This window comes from Morone saxatilis, unplaced genomic scaffold, assembly GCF_004916995.1.
Source record: "Morone saxatilis isolate NCDOM2014 unplaced genomic scaffold, NCSU_SB_2.0 Contig16, whole genome shotgun sequence".
Taxonomy (NCBI): Eukaryota; Metazoa; Chordata; class Actinopteri; family Moronidae; genus Morone; species Morone saxatilis.
In genome coordinates, this window is record NW_023339718.1 from 24,094,194 (window position 1) to 24,110,815 (window position 16,622).

The following is a 16,622-nucleotide window of genomic DNA, read 5'->3' on the forward strand; positions in this document are numbered from 1 at the left end:
CACACACACACACACATTGTAACCAGAGGCAGTGTTTGTGAAGGACTGATCAGCTTTGGTAGATCTATAAATTATTGCTCTATGTTACAGGGGAAAAAGAAAGCCACCTTCTCTGGGCTCTATCTCGTAGATGGACACTTTAGTTCCATCCAGAACCATATATTTTCTCTCCCAGCCCTGGCCTCGCTTCCCATTCCTGTAAACACACAAGGAAACTGCATTACTGACAGTTTTCCCATAAAACTCTACAAATGCCTTTGTTTTAACTGGTTTAAGTACCAGATGGGCGGACTCTGCCAGACAGACTGTAACAGAGAGTGCCTAAGAGGACTTAGCCTGCCTGATCAGTGGGAGTAGATGACACAGCCACAGCACAAAAGAGAAACTATACTGCTCAAGACAAATACACTAAGAGGTGTGAAGGACATGATGGATACACAACATGAAGTGTCTTAGCAAGGTGTTGGCTGCCACATGCCTCCAGAACAGCTTCAGTGCTCCTTAGGATAGATTTAGCAAGTTTTTGGATCATATGATCCACATCGTTTTAACACTCATTAAACTGTTCAGTGACTCTGTATCCAAGCATCTGCAAACCTCTCCACTTATATATTTAGGTTTTTCATTTTTAATTTTTTCATTTTTCACCTGTTTTTTTCTGGCCCATGTGATAGATATATATAAAGACTAAAGTGTTGTTGTCCATCAGCTGTTTTTGCATGGGATGTGTTGAAACTGCAGGACCCCCCTGCATACACTCTGCACCTTGATAGTAAGATTGATTGTCACAGAACGTTGTAAGAAAAAGCTTAAACAATGACACCAGCGTGTCCGTAGCTGACCTGGGCAGTTTCATCCAGCCCTCCAGGTGCATGTGTCCGCTGGCCTCTTTGAGCTGTTGGCCCGGGGAGCTGCCTTTGTCCCGACACAGCCCCTCAGACAGGTGCAGGGAGCAGTCGCTGGACATGCCACATGTAGCTGGAAGGCAGGGGGAGCATTTTGGGTGGCACAAAGCGTGACATTCTGAGGGAAAAAAACATTGGTTAAGACGGAGCAATGCTGAATTAGCTTTTCGCTCCTCTCCACATCCTTTTGTGCCACCACTGGCACAAAAGGAAGAGGAGGCATCTTAGCAAAGACTACAAGGAGAGGTATAAATTAAATGAATTCAAACTAACTACATTATCAGTTTAAAGAGCAGTAGGCATTTCACTCCAGCACAGTCACATCAGAAGCAGTTACTCTGGTGAGGAGTGACCAATGGGATCCACAAACAAGTCTGTGTTTAGTGCTTGCCATTTCATCATCTCAAAACGAGCATACAACAAATGAAAATGTAGTGTTTTATTTGTAATCAGTTCCTTTAGGTATGGAGGCCCTGAAAGGCTAGTGATTTTTCTTCTAAAAGGTTCATGTTTTCTTCAAGGTGAATTTTAATTTATTTAAAATACAAAATACATTTCTAGCCAAGAAAAAGACCGTTACATAACTTACTAACATGTACCTTGTGTTTAGAGTGCATGGAGAAATTAAAACCCACTTTAAAAAAAACATGAATGCTTTTAGTCCTGTTTAGAGCATGGGGGAGTGGTGCACCTACTTGTCACTTTCACAGATAAAAAATAAAAATAAAAACCTAGATAGATAGAACTGAGATTTGTTTTTTATGTTTTTGTTTTACTAAGTTTGGAAAAATACTGGTCTCAGCCACAACAATGCAGTGTTATAAAAAAGGCAGAACAATGGGAATGAGTGAGAGGCAACAGCAGCAGCCATCACCATGGTTTCACACATCATAATAACACTCCCATGTATCATCCATATTATAATTTCCATTTATACAATAGAACATACATAAGAAAAATAAATATTATGAAGGCTGAAATTGAAATGTTACTTTCATGAATGGGGCAACAAATTAAAACACAAACTACTATGTTATCTTTCTTCAGTTTACATGGAGGTAATGTGGATCATGTGGTTTCAGGGCTTCCCTTTCCATCACATCTGTAACTCACCGAGACAGGTAGCAGCTTGGCGACCAAAGTGCACAGTATCCAGGCACACAGTACACTTGGCAGCTCTCATGTTGAGTCCCACTGTGAAGCGGTGAGGGGTGTTGTGGTGCACCACCCTCTCTCTCTCCCTCTCTCTGTCTCTCTGACTGTCCTTCAAACGACGGCTATACTCTGAATACAGTCAGGGAACACAGTGAGGGCGGGCAGCTCCAGTATGCCTTACTGTGCCAGGTACATCCATCACTTCAAAACCTCAGTGCACCATGCCATACCCGCTATGAACTCACTTCAACAAAAGAAGGTTTCCAAAAGAACGGTAAGATGTTTGGCAAAATGCATAAAAGCAAGTAAACTCTGAAGACAAAAATGCTTGAAAAAGAATATTGATTTAATCAATCCCTTTGCTTGTGCCCACTCACTGTTGCAGTTAAAGGCATTATCCAGTCAGTATAAAGTTTCACACTGTGTGTGCAGTATTCTTGTTTACACAACACAACATCATAAAACATCTGGTCTCCTGAGGACTTGTTGATCATATACCACACATGTTCAAACTCATGAGTCTTTACACAAATATACACTACATGTTAAAACATATAAAGCAAACAGTTAATGATAATTTATGTATTATCAATTTCTGTAGCATTTATTTTCCATAGTATACACTTATTATTTGTGTGTTATATAATTACAGTAATTATATTGTTGCTCTTAAAGTATGTCTGTTTTACATTTTATTCTGTCACAATCACCAGATTTCACATTTTGTTAGAAAAAATAAGATGACTGGATAATACCTTTAGAGTGTGGGTTCAAACAGTGTTTTGTGCATTGCAGAGTTTATCATATGGTGCATCTCTGTTAGTGTATGATGTGAAATTCAGGTGGGATTGTAGTGAGTTAAAGAGCAGAGCTCTGCAAATCAGATAAGCTAAGCTTCAGCAACCAAGATAAAAATGCTTCAGATTTCTAAAGCTGTGCACTGACAAGGTGAAAATTTACTCAGCCTTCGCCTGACCATCCTGGTGGGATCTCACATTTTATAAAGTGCAGAGCTTTCAAAATCTGGCCTTTCAAGGATGTGGATGAGGCAAAAGGAGAAGAGAGAGATAAGAGACCAAACTGCAGGAACCATGAGTTTGGACAACTTACTTTCAAAAGTGACCCTCCTTCTCTCTGAAAGGTGTGTGAGAGAAAAAGGATAGTAAGAGCTTCATAAATGATCCTTCGCGAGTGATATTACATGTGTCTGTGTGTCTATGTGTGTGCAGGTAAGGGCCAGTATGTGTCAAGTATGAAGCCATATAAACCTGCATGTATGTGTCTGTTAGAGAGAAAAGGTTGCACTTCAGTAAACATTATCCCTTCACTCACCCTCGGGTGTTGCAGTCTCCTTCCTGCGTCCAGAGTTGGAGGTTGCCAGGTTGGTCGGGCCCTGCTGGTGCTCTGGAGACTTCACTATGGCAGACATAATCATCTGCTGCCGTGCTGTGGCCGGGTTTGTTGAGTTCCCATGATCCTTATACTGGAGCGCTGGGGTTGGAAGAATGAATTAACTGATTATATATCAATATTTTATGTATTTGTATGATACATTGCTCTATCATTCTGAGTAACCTGTTTTCTGTTCCAAGAAGATAATGTTAGTCGTATACTATCACTAAAATTAATGGTGTGCAGAATCGTAAATGTGGATAAGCTGCTGGAGAGGAGCAGACTCACCTTCCTCTCTCAGGGATCGCAGCTCCGCTCTCATTTTCTGCAGAGCATCTTCCAGCTCGGAGCAGCGAGCACGCTCTTTGTCCAGAGCTACCTTCATGTCGCTGTACTGCAGGGGCACCGGCTGGATGGGGGGCACAGGGGAAACTGGGCCTTGACTCTGACCCTGAGCCTGGGCCTGAGCAGCCATGGCAGCCAACAGGTCCTCTCGACGACGTCCAAACAGACCCTGAGACACAGGAACCAACTGTTCACTTGTTTTAAACTTGTTTTTTTATTAGTTTCTCAGTACTTATTCAGTTTTTTATGTGGTGATGATCTACAGCTCTCTGAATGAGGCTGGTGGTTTATAATAAAATGATAATCAAACTTGTCACAATAATTCAAAATCCCTCCCTAAATATAAATGTTCTAAAAAATCTAATGAATTACCTAATTGTCACATTGTCTCTCTCCTATCTCAGATATCTGACATCAGATCAGTCTATTTAATTTAAGGTTTTCACAATAAAGTACCTGAACATATTTCATCAGATCAAATGCAAGTTGGAAGCTTTAGGTCACCATGAAATTGTGCCTCCGTGGAGCTCTTTGTAAACCAGAAAGCATCATCCTGACCATCTGAATTATGAATACTTCCACTTAAAATGTTTTATTATATTTAAATGTTTCTTAATTAGATTTGAAAAATTTTACTAGTTAACGTTTTAGTATGACATAAATCCTCACAAGCTTTTTGTCCCTCGCCCTCCTCACCCACACACCTACACAGGACTGCTCCACTAGGATCTCTCCGTCATACTGCTGGGAAATATACAACTACACTGTGCAATTATATTTATCTTAGTTATCTTATCTGTCTATTCATTGTATTTATCTTATTTGTATTATATAAAAAAGTTTCTTTTACATAGGCAACTACACTGTGCAATATATATTATCTTACTGGTGTTTTATAGAAAAGTTTTTTCCATTTGCATATCTATTTTTAGACTGTACATACTGCCTCCCCTTTATTCCTGCTGTGCTATGTGCCACTGCAACGTAATTTCATTTTAATGCAAATCCAAATGACAAATAAAGTCTGTCTAAGTCTAAGTCTAATGCCAAAACTTTTCAAAACTTGAAAAGTTACATCTTTTCTTTCAAAAACATCAGACCTGTGCAGGAAGACGAACAAATTGTAATATATAATCCCATCTGACCTTTTTCTTCTTGGAGCCACCATGGGCCTGGGACTGGAGGAAGTCTATGAGCTTGGTCTGCTGGGTGATGGTCCCCTCCATTTTCACCTTCTCATGGGAGTACACAGCCTGCAGGTGGAGCTAAGTGAACATCACTACTGCCATGAATTTCTCCTCAAGTACTTCACTTCACACAGAGAGGGTGACAGAGAGACACAGAAGGGGGGGCTGGGATGTACGCTGTGGGGTAAAACAAAGTGTGTCTATGTGTCTTTCACTATTAAAACAAAGTGACAGAACATTGGGGGAGAAACAAGACTGCAAATGACAGAAAGATTTGGTCCCAGTCCAGCAGGTGTATATGTGAGTACAGTGACTGTGAACTAGTAGGTATATGTGTATGTGTGAGGAGCAGCACCTGGATGTTCTCCAGCTGGTACTCCAGGTCAGTCCTTTCAGTCTTCAGCAGGTCAGTCTGGTCCAGAGCGTCCTGCAGGCCCTGGGTCAGACGGAAGATGTGGGTCTTCTGGGCATCCATCTGCTGCTGCAGTTTCTCTTGCTGTGGAGGTAAAAAATACAACTGTTACATCACCATCTGGACGCTGTGACTTTGCCACTTGCGCTTCTTACAATTGATTGCTTCCAATGATAGCACCAACACCTTTCAGCATGGTTTGACATTTGGTACCGCTTTGACTTTACAAACAGGAAATCAATTTTATTTAACTATTGTGGCAAAGCAGTGGTATGACAGGAAGACATGCACATTTAAACATCTAAATGTGTACATACTGCATAAACGAAAACAATAGAGATCAGTGCGATATACGTGTGAAAACACAGGGTGTACCTCCTCCAACAGCCTCTGCTTCAGATCCCTCTCACTCTCAAGCTTTTGCTGCAAACTGCGGGCATTCATCTCCAGCATGGCATGCTTCTTCTCCAGATCATTCAACTGAGAAAGAGCACAGAGTTTGCTATAACATATGCTAACCACAAAAAGTAAAACACTTACTCAACAGTGTGGAAATGCTTACAGTGTCGGCAAGGCTCTCAGCTTTGAGTTTCTGGTCTTTGAGGGCCTGCTGCAAGGCCAGGATCTCAGCTTTGTGCTCCTTAACTGCCTGTTCCACAGCCTGGCGGGACTCAGAGTTGCGCTGCTCTGCACGAAGCCTAGAGCAGAAACCCATTGTTTACACTAGTTATTCAAGTGCATACTCTTCCAGGTCTCCTATAATGTACTGTTAGATAACTGGCTGTTATTTGAATCTAATCAAATAAATCCATGTTCATGTACCAGTGTATTTATTCCTGTATATCTACACTCTACAGTTTTAGTTCTTAGGGGTTAGTTTAGGGTGAAGATTTGGGGTTGGGTTAAAGGAAAATACACCTTAAGAAAAATCTATCTGTGTTTTAATATGCTTTCTGTGTGCCCTGTTTTCATCACCTGCCCTGCCTACACCAACTCAGAAAATAATTTCATATATTTCCCAGAATACCGTTTGACAAACCCCAGAGAATATGCCTAAACCTGTTGCATTCAGTGTGTGTAGGTGGAGGGAACTGATCCAACACTGATAGCAACAGCAACATTCAAAGCAAAGAAAGTTGTTTTATAGTCTAGAAAAAAGAAACTCATAAACCCTTTCTCAAAATGTCTTATATGATGGACTATTGAAGCCACTATGGAGGAACTTGTATCCCTCTAATAAGGCTAATAATCTCAATTGTAACTGCACTACAAAATATCTCAATGTTCCGTAACCTTGTGCAAACTTTACATAAATTTAAGGGTCAATTTAGTCAATAAATGTCTACACCGTTATAGTGCTACAGTGGGCGAGTGGGTGTAACCTGTTCTGTTTCTCTGTGTCCAGCAGTCTCTGGATCTCCCTGGTCCTCCTCTCAGCCTGGCTCTTCTCCTCTTCCAGCGTTGCCCTCCAGGCGTCCCACTGTCTCTCCTTCTCTAGCAGCTCATCATTCAGGGTCTCTAGCTCCAGAACCTGCTCCTCCAACATGGTGCATGTGGTCTTCAGTGTCTCAAGGTTCTGGTTACAAAACAGGATTTAGATGAGAAATACCAGCTATGCCAAAGACACAACTCAACAACTCCAGTTGTCAGCAGTTCTTAGCAGAAAAGACAATCTTTTAAAGGAGTGATGAAGAACACAATGTAGTTAACACAAAGTGCTACTACTCCTGACTCTGGCGTAGTAGAAGTATTCAGATCATTTGTCTAAGTAAAAGCAATACCACAATTTATATGGATTTATATCCAAATCCAACTTTAATATAGAAGCATCAGTCAAATGTCTCAGTATATTATTATATATTATATTATACTATTTTATTTTAATGATGTAGCTAGTCAACAGGAAGCTACTTTTAACCAGGTTACACAGTGTTGGCTAACTCCCCTTCTAGTCAGAAATCAGTGTTTCTATTTGTTCCTACAGTGTGTACAGTGTTTCAACTTTTGAAATTAAGTTTTAATGAGGTAGAACGAGTAGATGACTTCTTAAGGATTTTAATATTTCAGACACACATTATTGTTCTGAGAACACTATTTGTATACATGTCTTAATACATCTCTGGAGGGGATATTTAACAATTGTATTTTGAAATTAATCATATGTTTTGTAGATGTAAAATCTATTTGCAAAATTTGCAAATTAACTGGTAACTATAGCTGAGCTCAAATAAATGTAGTGGAGTAAAAACTACAATATATCCATCTAAAATGTATTGGAAGATAATTACAAGGAAGTGTATACTGTACATGTAAAGGAAGTACCCATGTCCTTCAAATTGTACAGAACAGTACTAGTTTCAATCCACCACTGTAACGTTACAGGAGATACATAAAACACAGGGGCCTACAAAGAGCATTTGATGGCAGCATACTTGGAGTTTGACAGCTAACTTACCATGTAAATGAATGTGTGCACCTTCAGTTAAAAAATAACCCCAAAACTGCAATTACAAAAACAGCATCAGTACTCCCATGGAGTTATTTACATGACATGTTTGGACACAAAACGTTTTTCTACGTTATTTACTGGGCCTACACAAAGCGCTGTGTTTCATGTCTTTAGACAAAGCATTGGGAGACAAATATAGCCTGTGCTGGTGCTGCAGCAACACCATGGCCCTCTGAAGTCCAACGCTTCCACAGCTGACACGACCTGGGAGTGATGGGGATGACACATCCCTCCCACACACCACCCCATCCCTCGTCTATGACTTCCATCGCTGGTTACACAACCAGCAGGACCGAGAGCGCTGCTGGACACCCACACACATATCCTCCCACAGGGGCCGTGCACACATCACACAGCCTCCTCGCTCGCACTCTCTCTCACTGCATACAGAATACAGCACGTAACAATACTGAAATATTCCCAGGGTTTCTTTTGCCTGATTTACACTTAACACTGTCAGAGCAGGGAGAGGTGTCTAGGTCACCTGTCAAAGGTAGTGTGGAGATATCACATAGTGTGAGTAAGTGAAAACCTGGTGTCTGACTGGCTGTGAGTGGGAAGTGGGCAGGGGGAAGGAGCCTAAACTAGAGAATAGCTGTCTTAAAAAAATAGAAAACTGTTGTTTTTTTGCATAGTTAACTACTAGACTATAGTGGTGACATGGTGGCACAGTGGTAAGCACTGTGACTGGGTTCAATAGCCAGCTGTTTGATTGTTTGTGTGTTTACTCAGTGATAGACTGGCGACCCATCCATGGGTGTTAGAAAATGATTGGATGGAAGACTGCAGTGTGTCCTTGTTTAATTTTCTGTCAAGTCAGGGTACAAACTCCCGACTTTTGCATAAATTGATCATTACCTGTCCACCAGACTTGCAGGGAAAGTACACACACACATATAACCATAACGGGAACATGACCACCAGCAGCTAGGTACCTGCTTCTGGTTGTTAAGGTGCATTTCGCGGTCGGCCACCTCCCGACGCAGCCTATCTACATCCTGGCTGAGCTGCAGACGGTCCTCTCTCTCGTCAGAGGCCTCATCTAGCTGCTTGGACAGGTAGAAGTTTTGGCGGTTCAGCTCGGCGTTCTCCTGAGTCAGTGTGGTCAGCTGCTCCTCCAGATCTGTGATCACCTGCAGGATGCCAACAGGACACTCAGACTGCCAGTCACACAGAGCACCCACTGTGCACCCAAAATATATCAGTATTATAATGTTATCTGTAGTGTAATGTACACAATGAGTATACATTAATTTTACAATTTGCACACATGAAAAGGTCTCACCTCCATCGTGCATATCGGAACAGCATTGTCGCTCATGCACACAAAAACTTGACCAAACACCCCCATGTCTAAACTGCAATGCTGCATTATTACATGATGTAGATATCTAGGTTAGTGATATAATACAGGGATCATTTTACCATGATATCAAGGCTACTTATTTAACCCAGGCAGCATTCAGAGCAAGGAGCAGGCTAATCATTTCATCAGCATCAGTCTGTTCCCTTAATCAGCCATGACTGCTGTGCACGCTGGAGGGAAATGAGGGTTAGAGGCTGGTGAGGCTGCCTGTTAAGAGCCCCTTATTCTCAGCTCTCATGGGAACATGTGTACCACGCAGAACTTCCAGGTGGCAAGGGGAAAGAGGCAAAGCTTTTAAGTACATAAATTAGCTGTCTGTTCTGCACTGACTCAGTGCTTCTGCTCCCCCGAGGCAGGGGGACTGACAGCACCAACTAAATACTTAAGGCGGGGCGAGGAAGTCAACGCTGGAATGAATACAGTGGTGATCTGGCAAGCCTCTATATTTACTCTGCTTGTCTGTCATCCCAATCTATAGAGAAACTTGCAGACCTAAAGTAAATCACATCCGGAGCTTTGCATCCTCAACCCTGCTGAATACAAATTGCTCAATACTAAATACTGTGGGTGTTCGGAAAATAAAAAAAGCCCAGTTAAAGAGGCAGTAAATCAGTCCCACGATTTCCTTGAGTAAAATTAATGCAACATTTACTGTACACTGATGATACAAAACACAGAGGAACATCTGAGCTTTCTATGAAACAGACTGAGCAGCAGAGATGAGAAGTGGAAGTTGGTTTATTCACCATTTTAAAACGTAACCACTTTTTAGTGAAATCATTGCTACTTAGGTATGGGTGACTGATGTGGATAAAACTGCAACGTAAATAGATATAGTAAATCTGCTGGTAATTCAACTGAGAAAATATTTATAGATGAAATAACCAGATGGAAATGTCTTTTGGCTAATCCAGTATAAAAGGAGTCCCCACTGACTTAAAACATTGCCAATAACAGCCAGATACAACAAAAGATATTAAAATCATCACAGCTTCCATACAAGAAACAGTAGAACAAAATTAATTAACAATATGTCTCATTATTTTGCTAAACTCTATCTTGTAAAGATACAAAAAAGACATTCACACGAGTGAAAACGGCAACAGTGCGTGGACACAACAAAGATAATACTGACAGTGTGAGTATTTCTACAGTCTCTCTACTACTGTTGCTAAAAAATAATATAACGTGTTCAGCAAATTTCATTGCAGTGTTCATTATGGGATGTCTTGTGTGCAAAGTTGACCTGCTTGAAGATAGCTCAAGAGGAAAGTTGGTCTAAGTTGGAAGTTCATTCTTTGAGGGGCAGGAATGGGCCTTAGTATATTTCAAGGAAACTGGCTCTAGATTGTGGTATATCTGTCTCTAAAAATAAAATGTCAAGGGATGGCAAAAATCATTAAGAATCACCCCCAGAGGACAAAATGTAATGATGATTTGCTGTAGCTGTGAAGGTATCTTGGTCCAGTGTTGAGCAGATAGACCAACACCGCAAGTCTTAGCAGGGCAAAAAATAGGGTGGCATTTCAAGCTCTGCTCGTTGCAGAATTTGGCTGTGTTTGCCTGAACATCGGCCAGCTGAATCTATGGACAGCGCATTCTGAACAGTTTGCGAGTGGGAGGATCTCAAAAGTAGGGCAAGGAAATAAAGGAAGACCATGATGATCTTGGTGTTTATTGAAGTTATACCAATTTGAAATTAAACATGACATCATTTTGTCAAGGTAAGTGGGATAACAGGGCTCCACAGTAATAACAGAAAAAGTAAAAATAATAATACAATATAATAATAACAAAAAATAAATAAATTGGCCTAGGGACTGAGAAAACTGTGCAGTAACTCCAATGTGCTTGCACTCTGTACCTGTGCAACTCCCAAATAAAGTTATTCAAACTTAAACTTTGTCAACCTTTGGGATTAGAAGATGCTTTAACATCATTTCAACATTCACTGTCTGTGTAAATCCCTAAAAAGAAAGCCTGTAAATGGCTGCTGGATAGCTACATTTACTAAAAAAAAAGAGTAGTTGTTTAAACGGTTAAAGGATGTATCTTGCTACATAAAAAGGTGGCTACTTCTGAGTACTAGTTTCTTCAAACATCATTAGTAGGCTGATTACACAATGCCTCACTGTCAGAAGCTCTGGTGACAAGATGATGCGGTTGTGTAAAAGAGAGAGGAAATAAATACCTCTGCACACACAGAAAAGAAAATGATCAGCAATGACAAAAATGTCCTCTAGCTAATTCAATCAGTAAGTGTGGACTGTGACATAGTGTGTTAGCTCCCCAGAATGTGAGAGTGCCAAACAAGCATGATGGCAGGATAAAAGCTGTTCCAGCAGGGCTAGTTTTGGTAGCGGCAGCTCATTTAGTTGTGGCACAAGGCATCATGGAATCAAACTAATTGAGAATTAATCTGACACTAATGTAAAAATGAGTGCTTATTTAGAACAGCAATTCTCCCTTTGACCATAGATACAATGATTTGAGACAGCCCTAAAAACATTAGTGTGGAGCTCTGGTCATATTTTTCACAAACCAAGAGATTATGTAGATAGTTAGTATTATTTCTACTATTATTCGAATATGTTTAGTTTGTGGTTAATGGAAGTAAGAGAGAGATATTCTTTAATTGAGGCCCAATTTACCAGAGAATGACAGAAATATGGACTAAAATTATGGCTACTTTAGACTGTTAGTTATGTGTGATGATGTGTGATGATTCAGCTGGTGTTCAATGTCAGAAGAGCCGTCTATTCTTGGAAATAGTGAACGAGCAAAAAAAAATATTTAAAGGAGTGAGCAGCTTACCGCGCAGCTGTCTCTCAAGGCATCAAACTTGCGCTGTATCTCATCTCTGTGTGCCTAACAGGTATGACAAGAAAGACAGAGGGACAGATTTTAGTGCCTGAATTATAAAACATCAATGGAGACATCACCTTCAATACTTTCTCTCTCTTTTTCTCTCACTCTGAGCACAGTGATCTCCTCCTCGGCCTCTGCAGTGGTGTCCTCCAGCTCCGTCTTGGCCTGCTGTAGTTGGTTCTCCAGAGCGTGGCGAGCTGCCTGCAGGTTGCTGATCTGGGATTCTCGCTCCTGCAGTGACAGGGTCAGCTCTGTCACCTGGCGCTTAATCTCCAGCTTCTGTTCCTCGTGTTCCAGCCCGATCTACAAAGGGAGGCAGAGAGAGGGGCCATCCAAGGTGAGGGAGGAGGAGGAAGTGATTCACCCCTGGGAGCAGCAGACGCTGACACTTCACCTTGTCTGACTCCATCTCAATTTGTTGCGCTGCTCTTTTCTGTTTCATCTGAATTAATAAGGTGGTTTTCTCTTGCTCAGTAGTACAGAATTACCATCATCAATACCAGCAGTGACCTCCAGGTGCTGAGATTTCTAGCCTATAAAACCCACTTACTTAAGAATGTTATAAAAGACTACAAAATCATCGTGTCATATGTCCCATTTCTGTTTTGTACATCTAATGTTCTTTACCTTTTTCAGCATCCAAGCTAGTAGCTAGAGCCAATGCTGTATATAATCATTCAGCGACCTTTTTATGTGTTGCACTTGCTTCTACCTGCCTTTGGGGTTGTGATTCAAAATAATTATTTCCTCAATATATATTCAGGGAAGCATTTATACACAGGTGTGCTTCCACGATCTGGAGCCAGATCAGTACAGAGGAAAGAGGTCTAGTGCTCAACTTCATCTATTTAATATTTTAAAGTGTTACCACGTGTGCTTAGACATACACAAATTCTTTGTGAAGAAGAGGGAAAATGTAAAATTAATTTAACCTGCGATCACACGCTAGTTGGAAAGCCTATATCAAGCAATCTCACTATAATATCTCCTCACCTCCCGGAGCCTAGTTTCCAGCTCCAGGACACGGCTCTTATTGCTTTGCTCCTGCTGACTCATTTTCTCTAGATGCTCCTCCAGTTTGGCATTCTGGGCCTCCAGTTTCCCAGCCTGAGACTCCAAGTAGAACTTCTGCTGGCGAAGCTCTGAGATCATCTCCTCCTGGGCTTTCCTGCCGAGACCACACACGTATAAAAAGTTCAATAGGAGGCAATGCAAGCTGGTATTGTGGAATTATGTGTACATACACTCCCAAGACAAAAACGAGGTGTCTTATTAGGTATTATTTTGCATGTTTTTCTAATGCTTTTACTGTCAAACTGAATAACAATGTTTTGTGTGTCTGAACTTACATGTTTTTCTGGGTGTAGATACTGCTGTTGGCTGCCAGTTTGTTGGCCTCAGACAGCTCAGCGATTCTCTGCTCCAGGCTGTTCATCTTAGAGTCCATAGCATTTATGGTCTGAACAGAAATGATAACTCTTTTAACTTAACATTTAGTTACATTGACACTGGCTTTAATTGGGATCAGCTTAATGTTCATTCATGTGCTCTACAATAACCTACCCAAGATGATCCCAAACAAGAAATCTATGTCAGTGTGATAAATGTTCAAATACGCCTGAAATAGCGTCGCTGCCAGGCTGGTCAGTTCTTACCGCCTTCTGTTCACTGATGATGCTGCACTTCTCCTGCACCTCCTCCTCATATTTGCTCTGACTGGACTCCAGCATCTCCTTATCAGCCATGTCCGCCTTCATCTGGGCCTCCAACACCTGCTCAATGCCAGGCAGCCCACAGAACCATAACCAGGATATCACTTAACAGGACAGAGAATGTGAAGATGACATACTGTAGATCACCCTAAGCACACCCACAACTCAACCTAGCTAAAGTACGTCAGGTTATACCTTCCTGTTGTTTTACGTAGCACCAAACAGTCTGCATATGTGTGAATATTTATGTGTTCTGAAATTCAACCTTTATTTTGTCTTCATAGAGCTTCTCCTTCTGCTTCAGATGAGTCTCCAACCTCTGGGCTGTGGCTTGGGTCTCTCGCAGATTCTCCTCCAGCCCCTACACAAAAATACCAGTATGTTGTGTACTGCATGTTAAAACATCATGTTCACAAAGCTTAAAAGCAGACAAAAGTACTTGAGTACTTTTTGGTATCAGGGTAATGCACAAAAAACAGCTTACGCATTTGTGATAAGTGAGGGGTGGTCAGAAGGACGTCTGAATCACTAACACCTAATTCCAGTCAGTGACGGTTCCTACTGGTAATGTGCCTCATCGTGTTTTAGAAAAATACTGCTTTTATTTCGCTCAATTTCAAGGGGGAGTCAGCAAGCAATTCAGTCACCTTACCAGATGTTTTTTGTTGGCAGGTACAATATATTTGTCAAGGCCGCTTTAACAAGGCTGTGCATTACTTTGTTTAATGTATAAAAGCAGTGACACAGTTTCACAAAATGCATTTATGGCATATCCAGGCACAAAGAGCAGTCCCTCGTCTTTGTCACTATGGCTGAAGTCTGTAAGCAGGCGTAAGTGCATGTCATCCTTATCAATGACATCAACCTTCTCTTAGGAGCACTCTCTATCGACCTTTTTTGCTTGTTATGGCAAGAAAAGCACAGGTGGAACTAATACACAATACTCAAGCCCGGGAGCTGTCACACCTAGGTAGAATACAGCAATTATTATTACCTATTATGAAAACCACATTCTCCACTGTACACCCACATAGTTGTTTTTCACTTGTTCTGGCTAAAAAGACCTCTGATCAGGTTGAAGCTGAAAGTAATGTGACCAAACTCTATGGCCTTATCTAAAGAATCATAACTTGTCTCAAGAATGGCTCATTATATCTAGAATTAATCATATAATTTGCCCCACCTTAACAGATGTAACAAGAGAGCGAGAGATATCATTCATAGACAGTCCATACACCCCCACACTAATAATCCATTAGTTTACCTGATGATCTGGATGCAGATCCAAAAGTAGTTTACATCCAGATCCTCCAATACATGATAAACATTAGGTTTTTCAGAAATATTGTATTATGTAAAATAGCACTTCCTCTGCAATGATGACAATGAGCTATGTTTATCTCACACCTCCTCTGATTATTTTAGCTCCGCACAAGTAGTGAAAGGTGGGTTACCAGAATCTTATCTGCCATCTGCTGAATCTGCTGGGTCTTGCTCTGGATCTCATCCTTCAGTTTAGTCTCCCGGCGCTCGACAATCTCCAGCCTTTTCACCTGGTTCTCAAGAGTCTTCCTACCATCCTGCATACACACAATGAACACAATCTGAATTAACTGGCTTATACAATGGTTGTTTTAGTCAGGTCAAAAGATTCATAATCCAAAATAGTGCTTTTTGCTACGTGGGCGTCATAGCACATTTTGTAGAAATGGTTATTAGACTCAAGATTTCCGCTTCAAGGAAGAACTGATGACATACTGTGGCAGTTGAATCCATTTGGCTTGTTATGATGTTGTGATGCACCTCTGCAATGTTTATATCTCATTATTCCAAGTTCCTCACAATGGTCCCAAAGAGCCCATTTGCATTCTTCTGTGATGGTGTGAGAGGTCTTTGGAGCTGTTCAAATTTGACCACATGCACATTTTCTTTCCTCTGACTCTGCTGTCTAAATTAACCTATGCTAATTGAAATGTCTAGTGCTTGATGTAAAGTGCTGTTTTAGAAGATCTCATAACAACCCCTAAAAAAGTACACTGTACACTACAGACACTGCATGAATGAATACATAATGTATCCCTATGCATATATTTGTAGCAGGATTTTATTAAAGCTGATGGATTGCGTGAGTAGGTCACGATACAGTTGTGCATTGGACATATATAAATGGGTTCTGAGACAAATGCTTATGAGACAATGCTGAAGATGATGAAAGGTCTGCCTGTCGGTATCTGCGCTCTTGCACACCATGGTGGAGTCCCTGCTAACTGAAATATACTCCCTTGATGATTATTACAAGAAAAACAGCTGTGTCAAAAGTGCATGTTTAGATGCTTGAAATTTCATATTAGGTTTTTTAAACTTTGTTTAAGAAATAACTGTAAATGTCTACTGGCTGTCTTTTCCTGGTGCAAAATGCAAAAATGCATCATTATGAAAAGGCTTTTACACAGATACAGATTTTTTCTTTTTGTTAAATTTAGATGTTAAGGCATTAACAGTTTACCCAGTGGATTTGGCCTCCAAGAAAAACTGTGTGCAAAAACAGCAGAAGCAGGAGCACTGAGCCACAGGAATTACTGATCCACTGGAGAATCAATTAGTAAAATGTCACATGCAGACTGATTAGCTTCACAACATCAGTAACAATAATGCTTTTCTGTTCAAGACCTCATATTGTCTCTACACAATCAAACAACAGGACTTTCGGTGATATTTGTACAAAAAACATTGCTTTATGCACTAAAGAGATATCGGTGAAAGTCTGAGAG

General features: G+C 40.9%; 1 protein-coding gene across 1 annotated transcript in view; it reads right to left on the bottom strand.

The window, feature by feature from the left end:
• The window catches only part of LOC118325940 (citron Rho-interacting kinase), a 39,602-nt gene that overhangs the window by 9,270 nt on the left and 13,710 nt on the right, over positions 1-16,622 (bottom strand). The window contains exons 9-26 of the mRNA XM_035658806.1: positions 15,306-15,431; positions 14,117-14,212; positions 13,795-13,911; positions 13,489-13,598; positions 13,133-13,307; positions 12,245-12,442; positions 12,086-12,139; positions 8,841-9,038; positions 6,779-6,972; positions 5,959-6,094; positions 5,772-5,876; positions 5,340-5,480; positions 4,943-5,062; positions 3,741-3,966; positions 3,393-3,551; positions 2,019-2,189; positions 843-1,023; positions 108-196 (exon numbers count right to left, since the gene is read on the bottom strand). Coding sequence (XP_035514699.1) covers positions 108-196; positions 843-1,023; positions 2,019-2,189; positions 3,393-3,551; positions 3,741-3,966; positions 4,943-5,062; positions 5,340-5,480; positions 5,772-5,876; positions 5,959-6,094; positions 6,779-6,972; positions 8,841-9,038; positions 12,086-12,139; positions 12,245-12,442; positions 13,133-13,307; positions 13,489-13,598; positions 13,795-13,911; positions 14,117-14,212; positions 15,306-15,431 — 2,596 coding nt within the window. The remainder of the gene's footprint in view (positions 1-107; positions 197-842; positions 1,024-2,018; positions 2,190-3,392; positions 3,552-3,740; positions 3,967-4,942; positions 5,063-5,339; positions 5,481-5,771; positions 5,877-5,958; positions 6,095-6,778; positions 6,973-8,840; positions 9,039-12,085; positions 12,140-12,244; positions 12,443-13,132; positions 13,308-13,488; positions 13,599-13,794; positions 13,912-14,116; positions 14,213-15,305; positions 15,432-16,622) is intronic.